This window comes from Stenella coeruleoalba (assembly GCF_951394435.1).
Source record: "Stenella coeruleoalba genome assembly, chromosome: 16".
NCBI classification, from domain to species: Eukaryota; Metazoa; Chordata; class Mammalia; order Artiodactyla; family Delphinidae; genus Stenella; species Stenella coeruleoalba.
Window position 1 is genome coordinate 73,119,765 of NC_137162.1, and position 18,063 is coordinate 73,137,827.

The 18,063-nt window shown below is 39.5% G+C and overlaps 1 protein-coding gene and 1 long non-coding RNA gene across 5 annotated transcripts in view; one reads left to right on the plus strand and one right to left on the minus strand.

Moving 5' to 3' along the window:
- LOC307174853 overlaps window positions 1-7,153 on the plus strand; it is a 349,322-nt gene extending 342,169 nt beyond the window's left edge. Inside the window, exons 7-8 of one of the 2 annotated variants that reach the window (XR_013824185.1) lie at window positions 2,795-2,876; window positions 7,124-7,153. This is a non-coding gene — a long non-coding RNA (uncharacterized lncRNA). Of the gene's footprint in view, window positions 1-553; window positions 929-2,794; window positions 2,877-7,123 lie in introns of those variants that run through there. The other variant, XR_013824186.1, reaches the window with a different exon arrangement.
- Window positions 1-18,063, minus strand: part of BICC1 (BicC family RNA binding protein 1) — a 300,351-nt gene that overhangs the window by 11,448 nt on the left and 270,840 nt on the right. For 2 of the 3 annotated variants that reach the window (XM_079899308.1, XM_079899310.1), the window contains exons 15-18: window positions 12,325-12,490; window positions 9,199-9,238; window positions 8,669-8,823; window positions 2,680-2,836 (exon numbers count right to left, since the gene is read on the minus strand). In XM_079899308.1, coding sequence (XP_079755434.1) covers window positions 2,680-2,836; window positions 8,669-8,823; window positions 9,199-9,238; window positions 12,325-12,490 — 518 coding nt within the window. The remainder of the gene's footprint in view (window positions 1-2,679; window positions 2,837-8,668; window positions 8,824-9,198; window positions 9,239-12,324; window positions 12,491-18,063) is intronic. The other variant, XM_079899309.1, reaches the window with a different exon arrangement.

The window sequence follows — 18,063 nt, forward strand, 5'->3', positions numbered from 1 at the left end:
CACTGGACTTGACAACACGGAGGTTACTGTCAGGCTGACCCCATAATTTACTGTCCGAATGCTAAATTTACTTTCTTCGAGGCAAAAAAAAAGAGGGAGTTACTGAGGAATTACAGTGGAACAACTGGTGAAACAGGGATACCCAGAGAAAACCTAGACATTGGTGACCTTGACATGGGTGACCTTGACATGGGTGTCAAGAAAACTTTTCTAAAGCTTTGTTGTTTAGTACACTAGCCATTGGCAACATGTGGTTATTGAGCACCTAAAATGTGCTAGTGTGGATTAAAAATGCACTCTAAGTGTGAAATGCCACACACCGTATTTAAAGACAGTACAAAAACAAAGACAGGGTAAAATATCTTTACATTGATTACTTGTTTAAATGATGATAATTTATATACGTTGAGTTAAGCAAAGAGATCAGCAAAAAGTGAAAAAATATTTTAAAATATTCTTAGTGATAAATATTTATTATGGTACACAACTTTTTTTTTACATTTCTTCTCATCTTAACTACTTATAGTACCCATATTCTCTTTTAACTCCCTAGGCTCTTAAAACATCGGACAAAGGCCAAGGAACAGTGCTTTTTTAATCAATCTTTTTTAATTAATGAATCCCCTATCTTAACCCTAATCCTGAATTTCAATGCAGCTAAGTCACACAGTCAATTTTAATCATCCAGGATTCAGTGCAGGGAAAGGGGATAAAGATAGAAGAAGAGAGGCGCAAAGCTAATTGATGCTGGAATATAAAACGGAGATCATTTCCACCCCGAAATGTGCACCTGGCACCAGCCTGCCTCTCAGCTCCATTGTCCTGTCAGCAGTAGAGGACCTAGCCCAGGACTAACAGGAAGACTCCAGGATACTACTGACAGTACGCCTGGGAATGAAAGAGTTGACCATGCTTTCTTATTTAGACTTGGCCGACCCCATGACTGGTCTTTTCAAATCTGAGACTCTTGACAACATGGCCCACTTGATTGATGGTAACAACTGGCTGTTACTGTTTACTAGGCTCATTTAGATTGCCTTTCTCCAAGTATTCTTCAAATACTCCAGGGTATGTGTTTCAGGAGTCCAGATTCATCAAAAAACCCTGAAATAAGGCATTAGGGGAATATCTTGTGATTACTGTGTCAGTTCTTGTCTGTTTACCTATTTATACAGACATGTGGGTGCTGTTACAGACACAGCCACTGGACTCGTGCTGCATCTTAATCATATTTGTTCAAAGCCTATGCTTTAAACGTTTTTTTTCCTGATACTTTCAGTTAGCTACATCTTGTCATCTTGAAAAATCTTGCTGTTCACCTTTGGTAGCCAAAGGTGACTGGGCAGACCTCTATTGTCTAAGATACTAATTTGATCACATTCTGCTCAACTCCTTTACATCCCTGCCTTTTCCGCATCATTCTGATGTTTGTGTGTGCATGACTCATTCGTATATTCATTCCACAAACACTTACCAAGCACCTGCTAGGTGTCAGACACTGTTAGACATCTGAGAAGAAATAATAAGTTAAGAAAGAAGGCACAGCCTCCTGTTAGTGGGATTGTAAATTGATGAAGACGCTATGGGAAACAGTATGGAGATTCCTCAAAAAATTAAAAATAGAATTGCCATATCCAGCAATTTCACTTCTATTTACCCAAAGAAAACAAAACACTAATTCAAAAGGATATATGCATCCTATGTCCACTGCAGCATTATTTGCAACAGTCAAGATATGAATGCAACCTAAGTGTCCATCAACAGATGAACGGATAAAGAAAAGGTGGTGTGTGTGTGTGTGTATATATATATATATATATATATATACACACACACACACACACACACAATGGAATATTAGTCATAAAAGAAAATGAAATCTTGCCATGTGCGACAACTTGGAGGGATCTAGAGGGTATTTTGGTAAGTGAAGTAAGTCAGAAAGACAAAGGCAAATGCTGTATGATCTCACTCGTATCTGGAATCCAAAGACAAAAACAAAACAAAGTGAAAACAGACTCACAGATACAGAGAACAAAGGGTGGTTGCCAGAGGGGAAGTGGGGGTGGGAGTGAGATGAAGGGGATTAAGAGGTGCAAACCTCCTTAGTTATAAAATAAATAAGCTACAGGAGTGACACACACAGCGTAAGGAATATGGTCAGTAATACTGTAATACCTGTACAGAAACAAACAGTTACTAGACTTATCGTGGCGATCATTTCATAATGCCTGCAAATGTAAAATCACTAGGTAGTACACCTGAAACTAAATGATATTGTACACCAACTGTATTTCAATTAAGAAAAAAGAAAGAAGGCACAGCCTAAAAGAATGCTCGGCACATGGGCACTAAATAAGTGTTTATTGCATGAATGTAGTCCCTGACTTGTGGAGCTCAAATTCTACAGGAAAAGACAGTTATGTAAGTAAGTAATTGTACTTCAGTACGACAAATGCTAAAATGAAAGCATATACAAAATGCAGTGAAAGCAGAGAACGATGTGCCCTGCTTCACTGGAAAAAAACAGGGAAGGCTTCTCAGAAGAGGTGGCCTGTGAGTAATCCAAAACACTTGAAGGCCTAGAGTCCAGAGTTGATACTCGAACATTACCCTAAACCAGCTAAACAAATTCCAAGCTGATGACATCTAAAAGTATGACGAAAAGTCAAAGCTCACTTGATTTGTTCTGTTTACGCTTGGGGCTGCCAATAGAAGCTGCAAATTCACTATGACTTGCGGGTCCTATTCCATTTCGGTCTCTCCAGTTATCAGATTCGCTTCCACTTCCCAGGTGTTCACGACTGTTGGACCTCGAGAGGGACATTGATGAACCCTGAAAACAATCAAAGCCAGATAAGGAAATGTTTAATAAGGTAGGTTTCCCGGGGTGGGAGGAGAAAAGAATACACATTAGACCACTTATCATTTATTTCGATTGCTGGCCAATGCAGTTACCCACGAATGCTGATTCTCAAGAAGAGGCTATGGGACCTGCCTATAGTCTTTGTCTTCCAGCTACCAAGGACACTTGGAAATACACACAGTGAAGTGTTTTTCCTTCATTATGAGGGAGCTGATGATGAGGGCGCCCAGAGGAGTTCTGAGAGCCCCCAGTATAAAGATTCATTCCTGTAAGATTTAGAGGATTCCTATTTTGGGGAACAAGGCAAATCCTCCATCTGGTATAGCAGAGATTCTCTGCCTTGTATCACACAGGACCAGTAGGGAAGCGGGGCAGCTACGCCCAATGCTTTGACAGGAATCGAACTCCCAGGCTCACAGAGTGGAAGGGTGCAGAGGGATCTGGCATCATGTCCTGTGTTAACTCTCATTCAAATAAGTGCATGATCTCTCCCACAAATTACAAGTACCTGGAAATTTTAACTTTTTTAATTCCCCCAAATCAAAATAAAAATAGTAATTTAAAAGATATCACAGTTTGCACTGAACTTGCATTTACTCATTCTTTATTCATTTATTTAATCACTGTATTACAGGTACCATACTTTGTACTATATCTACAGTATTAAAGTTAAGATTCTCTGGTTCTAAAAGTTTTATGTTTACTGGGTAATTCCAAGAGAATCATTTACTCTTCAGGTCACTAAACTCACTTAATTCAATCCCGCAGCAGCATAACCACAGCTGACCGTACGGGGCTGTAATGCTGCTTTCTTCAGGGCAGCATAATACCACTCTGGAGGCTTTCTACCTACCTCACTGTAGCCATTGTAGGATCTTCCTCCCCTTTTCTACTCCAAATGTCAGATTACCCTGGGACTCGGTCCCCGCATTCCTATCATCTCGCTCTACACTTTCTCCTTGAGTAATCAATCAGTAATCGCAACCTCTGTCAAGGCTTAACGACAGCCATGACTCAAATTTTTACCTCTGGGTTTGAATTCCCTACTGAAATTCAGCATCACAGAGCTGCCAATCTGACACCTCCATTTTACGGTCTCACAGGTATTTTAAACTTAGAGTGCTTGAAATCGTATTGTTGATGACCATCTCCCCAGCTGCACCCAAACCCACCCCTCTCCCAGAATTCCCAAATCTCAGTGGCGACCATTCATCCAGTTGCTCAAGCCAAACTTCAGAGACTCATATTCGTTCCTCCTCCCCTCACTACATCCAATCTATCAGTTAGTTTTGTCAATGTCATATCTAAACATACCCCAAATCTACCTACTTTTCTCCATCTCCACGACTGTCACCAATAGCCTCCTTAATGGACATTTTGATTCTATCTTGCCTCCCACCCCAATAATCCATTTTCCATGAAGCAACTAGGTGTCTTTTTTAAATGCAAACTAGAACAAAATCATGCCTCTCATAAGTATAAAGTCTTTCCATGCTTTTCTAGTACTTTACCATGGGCTGAGGTGCTCCGTAACTGAGTCTCTGCCTCCCTCTCCAACCTTATCTTCAATGTTCCACCACCCCATCCACCTTCTGCTCCATGAACTTACCAGCCTGTTCTGACTTCAAGATGATAATGCCAGCTATTTCCCCGGCCTAATACTCTTTTCCTAGATCTTCACAAGGCTGGCCCTTTCTTGCCATCTAGGTCTTACCTTAAACATCATTTGCTCATTAAAGCCAGCTAAGACTACCCAGTATAAAGCAGCCTCTGTTTCACATTTATCAGGGACTTTTATTCCTTAATGCCTTCTTGTTAACTTGTTACATATGTCTTTCTACCCACCAAAAAGAAAGCTCTGTCCATGAAAGGAAGAACCTATATTCAAGCATTGTATCTCTAGTATCTAGAATTGTGTCTGAAACACAGAAGGTCCTTAATAATAAATATTTGCAGAATACTGGATCTCACAGATACCTTTTCTTACATCTACGGGATCCCCTTTGCTGAACTGTGGGAAGGGGCATAGGGAAAGGAAGGCTCCTAAGACCAAATAAATGGTCTTTTTCAATTAAAACCATCTTTAACATTATACTTCAACCTATCCCATGAAGCAAGGGAAATAAGAACATGCTCAAAATTGGTAATTACCAGAAGCATTAATGAATTATTATGTAGTATTTCTATATATTTTAAAACTTCCGTATCTAAACTCTTTTTGAGTACAAAAAAACCACTCATCTGAGATCTAAGCTGATTTAATTCACACAGCTGTATCAGACCTGGCTAAACGATGTTTTCTAAAAACATTAAGTAAAACATAATCTTTTGATATTTATTACTTCGTTATCTACTAACTAGAGTATCATGAAGAGCAGCTCACCTCCACTCTTATGTCTGTAAGACTTACAATAACCAGACAACCTCATTACTCTTAGTGCTGGGGAAATTAAAAACCATTTTTTGATTCCCAATGCAGGTTTTATTTGCTCCAGAGAATATGTAACCATTCCTAATGCCTTTAAGAGATGACTAGCAAAAAGAAAAGGAAAATCCCAAACCTTTTGTAGTTCTGTTGATGTGACAAAAATATTGCAGGTCAAGTAGCCTTTTGTTTGACCTTTGCTGTCCCAGTATATCATCAAGTGGATAGGGTCATACTTTTGAGTCTTGAAGAAAACAAAAATAAGCCTCAAGCTACCTAACTTCTTCTCTAAAGGAGCTCTTTGGAAAAGGCTAATTTCTCAAAAATGCCTTAACACTGGAAACAACTGCTCAAATCTGGCTTCTCAGAAATCTGAACAGGATGTTCAAGGCCTCAGTTTCTTGCCTTAAGCAAGCTTCCCAGCGCAGGAAACTCATGTGCCTTGATCCCAACACACCGAACAGCCCTCACCCATCAGGACCTACTGGCTAAGTGTGCTTCTCTAGAGCAGCATTCTACTTGTCTATTTGGTTTTGTTTTTCTTTGGAAAAGATTAAGGAAAAAGAGTGTTTCTAGCTACCCTCCAATTTAAAAATAGTGCTACAAGCAGAGATGTGGTCAACCTTTTAATAAAAATTGTTTAAGTTCTCTTCACTTTTCCCCAGGTCCTTCTCAACCCAACCCTGTCCCTGTGTTCTAACCCAAAGAAACAATCTTCACTAATTGCCCAGTTTTTAATCCCTCTGAGCTATAACAGAATAAAGAGAAGGGCAGGCACCTGCAGATAGCAGCTGCTTCAGAATATCAGATCACGCTGTGTAAGGGCCCTTTCACCTCCTTTCAATGGCTTTCGGATGCATGAAGAAAAGTTCAAGTCCTACACACCTGGAAGAATCTAGAACCATTCCCTAAGAAAGCTTGGTTATATTTCATCATCAGCAGTGTTTAAAGGGACCGTGAATAAAAGCAGGTAACGTGGTGAATGCCCTTGCACTGATCTCGCTGGTTACATCCTCTCCCCTACCTTTCAATGTGAATGAGCTGTTGGACATTAGCCAGGAAGGTAGAACAGGCTAGCCCAAGAAAGCCAAAGCAAAGAAAAGCCACAGGAGGGGATTCAGCCACTGAGTCAGGACCCTGAACGTTCCTGCCCACAGAAAGTGGTCTACTTGTCCTTGGACGAGTGCCAGAGCAGAAGAGTCTTTCAGCTTCTGACGTGATTTCTGTGCCATCCCCCTTATGTTACGTCCCTGTAGAGCACTGTTTCCAGAAGGGAGGCTGCGTCAGAAACAGACTAGACTTTGGCTAAAAATGTGGATTACTGGTTCCTGCTGGCTCCCTCCCTGATGAGTGGAGATCCTGGGGGAAGAATTCGCATTTTTAAGCGCCCCAAATGATTCTTGTGTCTTTTAAGGTAAAATAACATGGCTCTAGAGCATTTATATATCGCCTTGCTACGTACCCTCTTGCGTTAAACCATTAGGAAGAGGAGTATAAAGAAACTTTGTAAAATGAATTCAAGTCCTCTCTCTGACAACTACTACCATGACCTCAAGTAAGACACTTAACTGATCTGGGCCCCTTTCCCTCACTGGGAGTTTCTAGGTATCAAATAAGCTTGTGGATGAAAATGTACCATATAAACCCACAAAAAAATAAATGAGTGTGATCTGATAATTATTACTAGCACATTATGTGTTCATGTAACACTCTAAGGTATTCCTTTGGATATAAAATGCATATCTAGTTTGAATGTGCAGAAATACTTCCAGCAATAAGCATTCATATATGTATATGAACACATCTTTCATCAGGCTCTTGGTTTTCTTCAGGGTAAAGTTCTTCAGTGGAAATAACCGTAGCTGCTAAATATTGCTGAGAACTTCCTGCACACCACGCTGAGCACTGGATGCCCTCTCCCACATCATCCTGAAACAACTGCAATGAGGAAATGGGCTCAGAGGTGTGAAGTCACTCATCAAAGCTGTACATGTGTCGGTGGTAGCTGTCAGGCCCCACAGCCCCTGCACCTGACAACTACGTTATTAGAATGATCATCATTTCAACCTGTCACACTACTGGTCTTTGAGAAGAGAAGTGAATTAGCATTTCTAAAGTGAAATATTTCATCTCTGAAACTACAGAAACACAATCAACCACCTAACACTCCACTCCACCAAAGGTGAGGGTGAGCAGAATGGAAGGCTGCAGTATTCAAAACATCAGTGGAAGCCTAACAATTAGCACAGCAGTTTTAAGGTCTCTGCCAGTGAAAGGAGATGTTTATTTTCTCTCAAAGCTACAATGGCAGAAAGAGGGGTGTACCTCCTAGAGCCTCAAATTTTTCACAATGGTTCCTACATTCTAGCTGCTGACAGTAACTTCAATCTTTAAATACAGCCAGCTAGGTTGCTACTTTAAGTCTGACAGTGAAATTCACAGGAGACTGTTCTTTTTAGTATTTCAATAGTATTTTCTTTTTCACTGACTCAGAGAGACAAAGGAAAAAATGTCATGTTTGCTTCTGCCTTTCATCAACATTCTAATTTATTACAAAGAAAACGGGTGGAGAAAAGAAGGTCAATCTACAAATGCTAGTTATTAGACTAACCCTTAACCACTATTTGTTTCTTGGATTAATCATTTTCATCCACGTTTGAGTTTGCACAGCCTCACCAGTAGTGTGTGTGCACGTGCTCTAACTCCACCCCACTCGCAAAAGGCTTACAGCCAAAATCTGACACTCTCCAACTGAAAAGGCCTTGCCGAGTGAGTCGTACAGCCTAGCTGAGAAGCAAGGAACCCTGGATCTCTTCTCTGTGTGGTGAGGATACCAGCTTCCCAGTCTCACTCTGAGCTATAGCCAACATCGAGGAAGCATAACCTTTTGGAGCTCTCGTTTGTGATACTTCCTGCTGTGTTCCTGGCACATCTGAACACACTGAATTTTTAACTCATATCTGAGAACTTGTTTTTGTTGTTGGATACTTGCCTTTTCCTCCTATGGTGGGCTTGCGAGTGATACCCTTGGATAAAGGGATTCTCTCTATATTTTTTTATGGAATGTTACATCTGTCCTTTGCTTAATCTCAGCCCTGCTCTATCACTTATGACACTCTCCCCCTAACAAAAACAAGTTTATCCAAATTTACACCTCCTTCACAGCTGATCAACAACTGTGAGAGAAGACGCATAAAAGATCATAATATATTGGATTGTATCAATTTCATAGCAATACATTTACAGGAATAGAAATGAAAACAAATCACCATTAATAGATTGTCCTTATATAAATAGAGAATGGGAGAGGAGAGAAGATTGTTCTCTTCTGCTGAGAGAACAGACAGGAAGAATAGGTAGGGCATGACTCTACAAACCTCAAAAGTGGTTGTCATTGTGGGCTTATAGGACACATGGTTGGCCCTTCTCAGCTCCTTGATAGTTTCAGCAGGCATGGATTTAGAAAACCCGAGGCCACTCCAGGTATTTGTGGGTGTTCTGACCTCCGTCACCACCGGTTTCTTTAACATAGCTTTGGAAAACAGAACATAAAACAAATGCTTGGTATTTTTAATGAATTTCTTAAATAAGATATTGATGAGTATTGTTTCTTTGATATATGTAAAGAAATTATCACTGAATATTATTTCTTAACACAAAATGCCTTAAAATATCCTCATAAAACATTTTATACAAAGTAGTGGTAAACTTTAAAATGATACATTATTTCTTAATTGATCTAATGCTAATCTACTCAACCTCAACAAAGTTTGTGCAACTTGAACGTAAACATTCTGGGATTCCTTTTATGAAGGTCCAATTTCTCAGTTCAACATCAACACTGAAAAACCTTTTATGTGTTTACTGAAAAAAAAATCAAAGTATAGATCATTAACGTGTCACATACCTTTGGTTGCTAATAACTTTTTCTGTTCATAGTCAAATGCCTGAAAAAAAAACAGAGAGAAAATATCTTTATTGTCAGTCTATCCAAATGTTATGCCAATACTTCATGAAAAGATTTTGACTACAGCCCATGAATCTGCCTGGGGCAAACGCTCAGCTCTGCACCAGAATGTGACAGTAATCCATGCAAGTCTGATAAACTGAAACATGTTTTCAAAATTAATTCATTGGGCTTCCCTGGTGGCGCAGTGGTTGCGAGGCCGCCTGCCGATACAGGGGACGCGGGTTCGTGCCCCGGTCCTGGAAGATCCCACATGCCGCGGAGCGGCTGGGCCCGTGAGCCATGGCCGCTGAGCCTGCGAGTCTGGAGCCTGTGCTCTGCAACGGGAGAGGCCACAACGGTGAGAGGCCCGTGTACCGCAAAAAAAAAAAAAAAAACCTAATTCATTATAATAATAAAGTACTACTTCCAACTTTAAGTCATGACAGTGACAAAAGTTAGAAATTTTCCTTCGAAAAGAAAAAAATTCCTATTTACTATGAAATATTTAACACACCAGGACCAATATATGCTAACGTATAGTGAATAACCTAATAACTTATGCTAAGTTTCAAAATAATGCATTATCAGAATGCTTAAGCAGTACAGTAAAATTAAACCTAAATAAAAATATAAACCTAAATAAAAAAAAAAAACTTAGTTATCTTTTATTGCACAGGACTAGGATGGCACCATTTATTCTTCCCATTCACATTGAATAAGTGACTATGACACAGTCGGGTCTACATAGGGACCAAGGTAGGTCATTTTGAAGAAAGAAGTCCAGATATAGCTACATCTCAAATGCTAACCCAGGGTTCTCAACTCGCCAATTCAGGAACTGGCTTAGACTTGATTTAAGAATGTCTCTTGTAATAAACTGTAACGGAGAAGAATTTTTTAAAAAGTATATAGATATATACATATATGTATAACCAAAATCACTTTGCTGTACAACTGAAACTAACACAATATTGTAAATCAACTATACTTCAATAAGTTAAAAAAAAAAAAAAAAGAATGTCTCAAAGGCCTATCAGATGGGTCAAGAACCCACTGGCGAGAGCTCTTTGGACCTTCCTCCCAGGAGGACTATACCATCATATGTAGGGTGTCCATATAATTTATGGTCTGAAACAGGATACTTCTGAAAGTGAAATATACTACAAATGATTAGGCCAAAATAATAAAAGTAAACAGGCTGACCTAGACCAACCAGAAGGAACATGGCAGTAAATTGGGAGAGTCAGATTTTTAGATAACACAGTTTGATAATGTTTTTGAAATCCTAGGTCTAAAATGATTCTGGGAGTTAAAATCAACTTGTAATGACTACTAAGGGCAAGATGTGGGGAGATGCTAAAGTTACTTGTTCAGTAAATATTTATTGAGTGCCTTCTGGCTAAAGGGACTGTGCTGCACTTTGTGTAAGAATATTACAATGAATCAAAAATAATCTATAGCCTCAAATCATATAGAGGCTTAGCAGGGGTAAGAAAAATAACCACAAAATAAATTAGAAAGTGAGATAAGTGTGAAGAGAGAGCTGGCGATATAGAAGTCCAAGAATGATCAGGAGACAGAGATCATCTTCAGCTATAAAGCAATCAGGGAAGTCTTCAAACTATTATCATTGATTTCCTGGTGATTTTAAGAGTCACTTCTTCACTAATGGCGTAAATACATCTATTTAAATTGAAACTCTATCACCAAGAACATTTACATCCATCCTAAAAGAAAGGAACATGAAAGTGGTTCACTATAGGTATATACCCGATGGAAAAGACGAGAATCACAAGATGGATGAAAACCATAAAGGGATCGTAAAGGAATTTGATACTTCTTAGATGAGAGAACTTTAATTTATAGTAACTGAAAATAAATCCGCCAGAGAAAATGTAATAAATGTCTTTTTTTCTAACTTTGCACTTTATAAAGGCTATGGCTTTTGTATAAAACATTCATCTAAAAACTCTTGAAAATGTTCAAATGCAAAGGATTAGAAAAACAGACGAGCAGGATTGTACTGTAGTTTTCACTGGAATTACAGAAGTATGATTTAGTCCCATGAATTAATTTCTTTGACATATCTGTGACAACTTCTTTATTTCTAGGATTTTGTGAAGTTTTTCCCTTTTTCGAAAGTGGGGGGAAGGGAGATGATATATCTCTTACTACAAAGTAGGTAAGTCTACCCAGTAATTCAGACACTGAAATCAAATGTTTAGAGGCATCTCTAAAAGCACAAAATCCTTATCTTTCCTATTGTGATCTATATGAAAATCAGATTTCTGAATTTCATGATCAATAGTCTATTTTGAGTAATTAGCCTAATACTTTGAAAATGGATACAGAGAAAATCCCTGCTGAGGAAATTGTTCAAAATAATCATAAAAATCTGTGAACCAACATAACGGTCAATAATATTTAGCATCTCCTTTCAAAACACTAAAGCTTTACATTAGTTATTTTTATAACTAAGGAACACCAAATTTATCTTCTCCATTTCACAGATAGAAGAATATTATATCTATTTATCCAAGAGTATGTCATGAGATAGTAAATGCTTAGAAATAACAGCTCTCATATTTATCTACATTTTTTTAAACAGATGAAAAATGTCATTTGCATAAGACAGTGACATAGACCATGTCACTTTTAATATTATATTTTAAAGACTTCTTCTCAAACTAAATCCTGCATTTTTTTTTTTTTTTTTTTTTTTTTTTTGCGGTACACGGGCCTCTCACTGTTGTGGCCTCTCCCGTTGCGGAGCACAGGCTCCGGATTCGCAGGCTCAGCGGCCATGGCTCACGGGCCCAGCCACACTGCGGCATGTGGGATCTTCCCGGACCAGGGCACGAACCCGTGTCTCCTGCATCGGCAGGCGGACTCTCAACCACTGCGCCACCAGGGAAGCCCTGCATTTCATTTTTAATGTTTATAACAAAACCAATTCCTAACTACTGCATATATATTTAAATTTAATTTCTGGTCTACTGCTAAAAGCTCACTGAATTCCCCATTCCCCAACCTAGGCAGCCTACATTTGGATGACTTGTCCATTTTTTTTTTTTTTATCATTACCTGCATGTTGACATATGATGGCCGTGGGGCAAGGCGGGCCCTTTCATTGTTCTGCTGGGCAGCGGCAGCCCTCTCTGCAGCACGCTCACTCCCTGGAGCCTTCTTGTCAGCCAAAGGGCTTTCTGCAGTACTCAGCTCAGGCTCTGAGAGCAACCTGTCAGTGCTGCTGTGAAAGAGAGTTTGGGATTGAACACTCCACCATTACATACAAATGTAGCACACATTTCCTAGGTGCCACATTGACTATGTAGGTTTACCACTGTCAACCATTTACATGTATTATCTCATTTAATCCTCACGGTACTGCTATGAGGAAGGCAGTCTTATTATCCCTATTTTTCAGATGAGGGGAGTACCCTGTCCAAGGTCATACCTCTGGTAAATGGTAGAGCTGGGATTTGAACCCAGACTTTCTGACTCTAGAGATGGTGCCGAAACTATTTCATGATCTATATTCACACACATTAAATATAGCATGTATGATACACTGTATGCAGTACATATGAAATAGACATACAGACAAGATTTCTAATTTACATACATCAAGGAGATATCCCTGACCCATGTTTACACAGTCTAAACAAACTGAGTCAGTCGGAAGGCATGCAGATGATCCAGTTCTTTTGTGTGCCATATACATGATGTTGCTAACAAATCGGCTATGATAAAGGCAGCAGGTAAATATTCTTTAACATCTGTTCAGGGTGCAGGGAAAGAACACGAAAGTGCTTCTTAAAATGGGGGGCAATTATCTGAATTATAGGAATTTATAATGCCCTATACATGCACCTCAAGTTCACATCCAAGGGCATGTTAGGCTCAAGTAAAACAGACATATCAAACAGTATTAGTCAAAGAGCTGATTTGCTCACACATTCTTCCTTTTATCATTCACTCTTCAGTTGTACCAGGGGAATTCAGAGGAATTTAGAAAGGACTATTAGAATACAAAAGGAGCAGCAAAGAACTTTGTTTGACAAAAGTTCAGAGAGGCTTCACACAGGCGTGTGACCTGGAATTTAAAGGGCATCTGCAGGTTCGCCATTGTGTAACAGCAACTCAGAGGGAACAGCATAAGCAAAGGAAAGGAAGTGTGCAGTCACTGGTGGTTTTAAAGCCAGAGTGTGACAAAAATTACTGGAACAAAATAAAGGATTGATAGAGCTGATAAGAGACTGGAGACAGGGAGACCATTCTGGAGGTTACAGCTTAATTCAGATGAGAGATAATCAGTTCACACTTACACACTCAATGAACACATTTAGTGATGAAAGGAACAGGTATATACTTCAAATGCATCAACACAGAGGGAAAACAAAATCATTTCTCTAACCTATAATAAATAATGTTAATTTGGTGTATTAGTATCATGTTAAGAAAAACACAAGTAAAGCAGATTTGGACAAAATGGGAACAATGGTAGTTAATCAAAGAGTTTATAAAAGCAAAACAGATTTTGCTAAGCAAAGGAGGAAATAAGAATATATATTAACACAACACTGGAAATCAACTATACTTCAATAAAATCAATTTTTTAGTTAAAAATAAATATATATGTTATATTTGCCTAAACACACTCTATTCTGTAACGATATAAAAGACAGGAGAGGAAATTGGGTAGATGAAGTGGATGGGAACAAAACCTTTCAATGTAGAAGCATTCCACTGTTTTGCGTTTTTAAAATGTGAATAGACTGCCTATTTGAAAAAAATAAAATAAATGGAAGAAGTAAGGATAACACATTTGTTATCCCTAATGGTGCTATGGTAAGGGAGAATTATATTTAATATAACATATGCATTTATACTCACTGTGATTTGTAATAAGTAAAATCATGATACTGCCAAGTATTTATTACCAAAGTGAACAATTCACTACCTTGGAACAAGGGAGCCATAGTTTAAGTTGGAAATTCAAAGCCAAATGAAGGAGAATTCACACTAAGAAAATTTCTTACAGCAAAAATCGGAGAGTTAAAATTGCCCTGCTGATTACTGAAGAGCAGAGAGAATGCTAAAGTTTCAGAGCAAAAGAGATGGTTTAGGGAATCCAGAAATAAACCCAACCAGCTAAAGGAAGGGGGGAGATGACAGAGAAGATTTAAGGGCACTAAAAAGGAGATAGAAGGCCTAAAATGGAGTCACTTGTACTAAACCCCACATCAACAAACCAAGACTTGATACCTAACCTAACTGCAGTTTCAGCTTCTCCTAGGAATGTAATCTTAACCAGTCCTGTCTGGAATTTCCTGGCCAACACTAGTGAGGTAACCCACCAGATAGACCGCTGTCTTCTCCCAAAGGAAGGTAACCTTGCCTGAAATAATCCTTTCTTTTCTTTATGACTTCCTTGTCCCTCCTTTTTTCTCCTTTTAAAACGTTTTCTTTTCTGCAGCATTTTGGAGCTCCTTTCTATTTGCTAGATGGGATTCTGCCGATTCATGAATTGTTGAATAAAGTAAATTTGATCTTTAAACTTACTCAGTTGAATTTTTTTTTTTAAACAGATCTGATGGCAGTAATAGGACCGAAGGAGACTTCCAATAACTCTGGGAATGAGAAACACAGGTGTGGCACCTGCAAACCCTCTTGAGTTCTCTGTCTCTCTCACTGCTTCTGAGGACTGTAGGTAACTTCCTCTCAGTTCTGAGCTCTTCTCTCTTTGCACTGAGCTCCCAATCTAATTGGCTTTCCAATACAGGGCAGGTCAGCTGGATCTGGCAGATGATTCTGCCAGGAGCAGAATCATCTTTAGCCTTTATTTCAGACCACAATAGTCAATTAATTGGTGGAAACCCCCAGGCCTTGATTCTGTCCCAAGATCCATGTGGGAACTATCAGTTCTCCATGTATGTGGAGCCCCTAGTCCTCAATCTCCATTTGTTGAGGTCTGTTGGTTCAATTCTTTCCCCAGGCCAAGGTCCCATGGCAGGAATTGGTGGTATACACGAGACCTTTACCTGGCTGGGACACAGCAAAATCCTTTGGTTACTGCCAATTTGTTAAGGTGCATGTGTTTATCTTGTTTTCTGTAGATAAAAGCTACCACTAATAGGAATCTCAGAAGCCAAAAAGCCACAAAAATTCGTGGGCATGGGTGAAGCACTTAAAAGCTGATAAAGTACTCTCCACCTAACTCAAAGGACTCCCGTGTTCAAATAAGCTAGTCATGGAACAGGTTAGCTTGACACCAGGTCATCCACCAACCTCAAGAAGATTTCCGTGAAACAAGGTTCACTGTAAAATACCACACAATCCCCAGGCCCACAGCACATCCTTCTTAGATATTGATCTGGCTCCCCCAAACCCAAAACGCCTTAGCTGAAAGAAATGGGATCCTTAAAATTCAAAGAGTTAAGCACTCCACCTTCTGGTGCACTTGCTTATTTTACATCTAAGAACTATGGTCCTGGAAGCTATAATTATCTATAAAAATGGCAAAGTGTTACTAAAGATGACCTACAATTAGAATGGCCATTATGAGTAATGTCCCAATTATATAAGATCATTTAAGAAGTGCACTTAAAAGCAAGGACTCTCCACTCCCCCCCTCAAAAAAAATGGTATAGCTATTTTAATTGGAAGGCAGAAAACTCCAAAAGGCTTCAAAATTCCAAAATAGCTTCAATGAAAGATTCATTGCAAAAAGGCTAATGAAAGATTAAAGACACAAGAGGTACCTAAAACAAGAGACAATAAGACTGACGTAACTATTACTGCTCCCCTCTATCCTCTTCTTTTTTTTTTTTTTTTTTTTTTTGGCCATGCTGCACATGTGGGATTTTAGTTCCCCAACCAGGGATCAAACCCCAGGCCCTCAGCAGTGAGGGCACAGAGTCCTAACCATGAGGGAACTCCCTACCCTCTTTTATATGAGTACTCACTCCAGTAATCCTGTCTAAATTTCCTTTCCACTCTGAAGAGACTAGAAGATCACAAACAAATGTCTGACAGGTTAGTGGTCATGCAGTGAAACCACTGGGACCCTGTGGGGCTCCTGGGCATGCTCCTGGAAGCCTTTCTGTGTCCCCTGTTTCTTGTTTGCAGGGAATAGACTCCAGCCTCTATGACCTTCCCTGGGTTCCAAAGGGCAGATTGGAACAGTTGCTAATTAGGGAAGGGAGGGGATACAGAGACAAGGGAGGAGCAGTCAAGAAACAATAGTGCAGCCTCGGGGCAGGGTGCTGATTCTGCATCAAGGGACACACAGAACATCTTTGAGCTCTTCTACAGAACTAAAGACTCCAACAACTGGAAGACAAACTGCCTGATGAAGCAATCCTCATTCCAGACAGAAACTCACGGTTTGACAGCCTTGGGAACCAGAAAAGCTCATCAGGAGACCACCTGAGGCCAGATTAAAGGATTGCAGGCCCCGCACACACCCTGCTCCTATCAGCAACCCCACCCGTGAACCACTGCTATAACAGTCCTCACCAAATCCTCCCAGGTTAGGACACACAGTTTTTCAGGGCACAAGCCCGCTGTGGCCCTCTTTGCCCAGCAAAGCAATAAAGCTGTTCTCTTCTACTTCACCCCACACTCTGTCTCCAAGATTCGCTTCAGCACTGGTGCACAGAGGCTGACTTTTCAGCATCAATAGACACCCTCATATCTACCCTCAAAGGAGGGCCCCTGAATGAGCTCCTCCCAGAATTGAAGAGATTCTGAGGGATTTTCTTATAAACTGCTACATTATTCCCTTAAACAGCTAAGGGAAACTAAATTAAAATTCATGAAAAACCTTGCCAAATTCTGGTAGATACTAGAGCTACACCCTCTATTTTAAACCTCACTTGGAGCCTATAGGTGGGATCCTGGGAAAACTGGCAGAAGCCCACGAAGGGAGAAAATTCTTACCAGAGTCAGCTCTCCTGGGTCTCTGTCTGTAGTACCCAATAAAGAGAGGAAAATAAAATATTTTTGGCACCCTCTTCTGGAATACCTCTTAAGTCTAAGGGGTTGTTCAATACTGCCAGAAATATTTACTGCTTGTCCACACCGAAAACTGACAAGATAGTTAAAATATTTTTTTTTAAGTAGCTCTGCAGTCAATAGTTGGTCAAAAATTGGAAGCTGATATTCAGAGGCTGATGGGAATTTTTTTACGTCTCCTCCCTTAAACTAAAATTAAACTATGCACTCAGAGGGGAAGAAAAACCCTCTAAAGGCTCTGTGAAAGGATTTACTAAAACATTCCAAAGGCAAACAGCTCTAAATCCAGAACACAGAAATCTTGTGGTGCCCACCTTAGTTAGAAATCTTCTCCCTGATATTTAAAAAAAAAAAAAAGCAGATTAAGGATAATGTAGTTGGATGGGTGGCTCAAACTATAATGTCATTTAGGCTGCAACCCAATTCTTTGAGGAATTGAGAGCAACTGTCCTTATCTTACAAATCTTTGCAAAACTAGAAACTAGCTGTAGAGGCAGTTCAAAGTCCACCTATTCTTTTTACCAATCCTAAAACCTCCCCTATTCAGAAGGCTTATAAGTATTGTAGAAATTCTGGCCTTATAGGAAGAAACCAAAGTCCTTGGAGGAAGTTGCATTCTTTCCCTGTACCTTTGAGATGTAAATGTTCTACAAACTTTAGGGAGGTAATTCTTTTTTTTCTTTCTTTTTTTTTTTTTTAGAGAGGTAATTCTTATCAGAAGATGAACAAAAGGGAAAAGGTCATTTGAAACTTAGGTGGACAAAAAAATTTTTAAGTGTCTTCCCCACAAATACAGTAAAAAGC